The sequence below is a fragment of the Cucurbita maxima genome, unplaced genomic scaffold (assembly GCF_002738345.1).
Source record: "Cucurbita maxima cultivar Rimu unplaced genomic scaffold, Cmax_1.0 Cma_Scf00026, whole genome shotgun sequence".
In the NCBI taxonomy this organism is placed as follows: Eukaryota; Viridiplantae; Streptophyta; class Magnoliopsida; order Cucurbitales; family Cucurbitaceae; genus Cucurbita; species Cucurbita maxima.
Genome location: NW_019272042.1, coordinates 3,522,820 through 3,526,184, shown reverse-complemented (window position 1 = coordinate 3,526,184; position 3,365 = coordinate 3,522,820). Strand labels below are relative to the sequence as shown.

The following is a 3,365-nucleotide window of genomic DNA, read 5'->3' as shown; positions in this document are numbered from 1 at the left end:
CCCCCCCCCCCCCCCCCCCACCCCCACCCAATTTTTCTATAATAATCATTGAATGAACATCAAAGACAAAGTCCAACATAGCTTCAAAATAAGACTGCCTATCTACCACCAACGTATTAAGATTCAAAATCTTTGAACTTTGATTCTCCTATCTCTCTTCGTTGCACCCAAAGGGGGTTTAGGAAGGCATTCTAACAAGACCAAAGAAAGACTGTGTTAACCCCTCAGCTTGTTACCTTTTAAAATAAAAACAAAGCTTCTTTGACCTTTGAACCTCTCAATTGAAACCGAACCAAATTTACTCTTCTTGTTTGAGGAAATTCCTAAAGACAATTATGGAAGGGTTCAATCTCCTTCTTCCCCCAAAACCCACTACCCTTTCTAATCTTGCTACATCCCTAAGACAATCTCCAAACTAACAGTATTCCTACCCATTCTCTTCAACAAACACCTTTCTTCCACATCCTAGTTTTGTTAATGAGACACTTTATGGTCTATGTTAACCTTCTTCTTCTGCTTTCATCAAACCAGTCTCAACTCAATTACTTTTTTAGAGATTTCAGTGAGTAGGTACTCAAATATTTCACCAGAGAGGAGGTAGAAGAGAGACGGAGAAAGAGGAATATTATGAGTCACTATGCCCCAACCAAAGTCGCACATTTTGTATTAAGTTTTAATACATGATACACTTTTTTGAAATATAATAACAAATTTGTAGCTAAAGAAAAGTTATATAAGTTAGATGCATTATACACTTTTTTAGAAAGCATAACTTACCACAACCAGAAAATTTGAGGCAAAGGCCTAGACTCTCCCAAAAATAACAATCTCCAAATTCTACCTATCTCCCATCATTTTTCTTCTTTTTTCTTTTTTGTTGTTTTGTATTTTTTGGTGAGAAGACACGATTCTTCCTCAAAAAGAAAAAAAGAAAAAAACAAGAGGCATACCCAAAAAAAACCTCCAAAATTAGCCAAACTAAAACACAAGATGGGCTACACTCTAGTAGTAAAGCAATATACGACATAAAGTTAAACTACAAAAATCATTACACATCAAGATCCAAAGAGACCTGGAACTTTCACAACAGACCAAAACTCATCCCAGAACCTCTCAACCCTCTAAAAATTCTATTGTTCCTCTCACCTCAAAGACATCGAAGGGAGTTAACTAAGGACCTTAATCATTTATTGTAATTGTGGTTCATCCTCCAGACTCACTTCAATTATAACCACTCTACTCCAAACTTCTTGAGTAATAATGATTATGCCACTACTAATATCCTAATAATATTACCAATAATTTCCTACTGAAACTCTAACAGTAATTATGATTATGCCACTACTAATATCCTAATAATATTACCAATAGTTCCCTACTGAAACTCTAACACTGCTCTGTCCCTAAAATGTAATCAACTCACTTTGCAGTCAAGGCCACAATAAGACTACCATAGAAATGCTTGCGCCCTCCTCTCACACTTCAAAAACTTTTATAGCAAAACTCATAAGATGTGATGAACTCTTATTATCCCACTTCTTCCCTCTTTTTAATAATTCCTCCATGTTCCTCACAACCTACTCAAGCTAGACAAGTAGCACAAGACTTGCTAAAAGTAAAAGAACCTCATAGAATCCCTTTACACAAAATAAGCCCAAAAGCCAACGAAAGAAAAATAAAGGTTGAACATACACATTTTAGAGAAACTGTCCAACCATAATTTTTCACTAGTTGTGGATCTCCCTTCCTTCACCCCATTTTAGAAATATCTTGTCCACGTTCAATCGATAGGAAAATTCTTGTCCATGTTCCGAGACTCTAGGTTCAATTTTGCAACAATGAAACCTGTCGCCATCACTTGTGGAAGTGGTTGAAGAGTTCAGGGTTGCTAGATCGAAGTGTCTTGCATCACCAAACTGTTTCCACTAGAAAATTTCTACACCCAACCCAAAGTGGAAATTGAAATTTCCAACTCGCTATGGACCAAATATTGCATTTCCCGCCATTCTAACCCCTCTTGTCCACATATCCCAATCCAAAATTCTCACAACTTTATCATCGAATTCTTCACTCCTTTGATAGAGAAGGGAAATCAAAACGGGGTAGGGCTGTTAAAAATTTATGAGAGAACCAAAATCATTGAGTGGACAAGTGAGAGATTTTCCACCTAAGGTGCTCAAGGCATCATAGGGAGCTATTGTAGGTGGAAAGAAACACAAAAGAACAATTAAAACAAAGAGAAAAGTTATCATCGGTGGTAATGGTGGGTGACACTTGAGAGCATTGGGAAGAGATGCCATGTGATTTTAGGTGAAAAGACGGGAAGAAGATCGGATTTCAAGACCCAGGAAAGTTATAACCATTTTGTGTGAAGGATGGGTTCAATTTTCACAAATGCAGAAATTGCCTACCTTCACCATTCTCTCCCAGTTTGTTCATTCACAAATACTCTTTATTTACCAATCCCCTTAACTAATGTCTAACACAATGATGTTTGTTCTTCAATAATATTTGATTAAAGTGAGAGTTGTTTGCATTTTTTTGCTCCTTAGAAGGTTTTCAATTTTGTTAATTATCTCACTCCTAATGGGAGTTTTTATCTTTGAACATGCATTTACAGAATCACGGCAGGGGCATAATAAGACTTTGAGGCTTACACCTCTATGAAGAAAGCATGAGCTTGCCCTTAGTCTTGTGCATTGACACACATTGTTTGCTCTTGTTGCTTGGGCTTAATGAGGCATTAAGCACCTACATTATCAATAACAACTTCCTTTTGAAAATGAAATGACCAACCACATACAACAACAATCCATATTCGAGTAGTAACAAGCAGACCGAGCATTTATAAGAAACACAACTTTCATGAAGAAATATTTAAGTATGCTACCACAAATTAACCGAAAATTTGGGTGTCAAAGTTTTTAACAAAACAAAACAAAATATTATAGTTTTCTTGACCAACTTATATTTAAAATAAAGGTCATTTTGCAACATCAGACACACACACAAAACTAATGATAACATTCAAATTATCTTATAAAATTTTAACTCTTACTCTTGTAATCACTCCATGTTCCATATGCAAATAAGCGAAGCAAGTCAAGATATACAGAATGCTCAGTTCCTTCTAGCTGCAAAGGAAGAACATCAACAAAAATTATTTCAGTTTTCAATTCAAGGAAGTCAAATCAATCCACTAAAAACTTTTGATTAACGTCATCACTCTAGTAAGCTAAAAAGCATATTAACAATGGGTTATTTCATTTTAAAAATAAATAAATAACGAATAAAAATAATAATATTTATTTATTTAAAACCTTTTTTTTTTTTTTTTTTTTTTTTTTTTTTTTTTTTAAAAAAAA

At 34.8% G+C, this 3,365-nt stretch overlaps 1 protein-coding gene across 4 annotated transcripts in view; it reads right to left on the bottom strand.

The window, feature by feature from the left end:
• Positions 1 to 3,365, bottom strand: part of LOC111499299 (COP9 signalosome complex subunit 7-like) — a 14,053-nt gene that overhangs the window by 7,950 nt on the left and 2,738 nt on the right. For all 4 annotated transcript variants that reach the window (XM_023150858.1, XM_023150860.1, XM_023150861.1 and 1 more), the window contains exon 2: positions 3,059 to 3,134. In XM_023150858.1, coding sequence (XP_023006626.1) covers positions 3,059 to 3,134 — 76 coding nt within the window. The remainder of the gene's footprint in view (positions 1 to 3,058; positions 3,135 to 3,365) is intronic.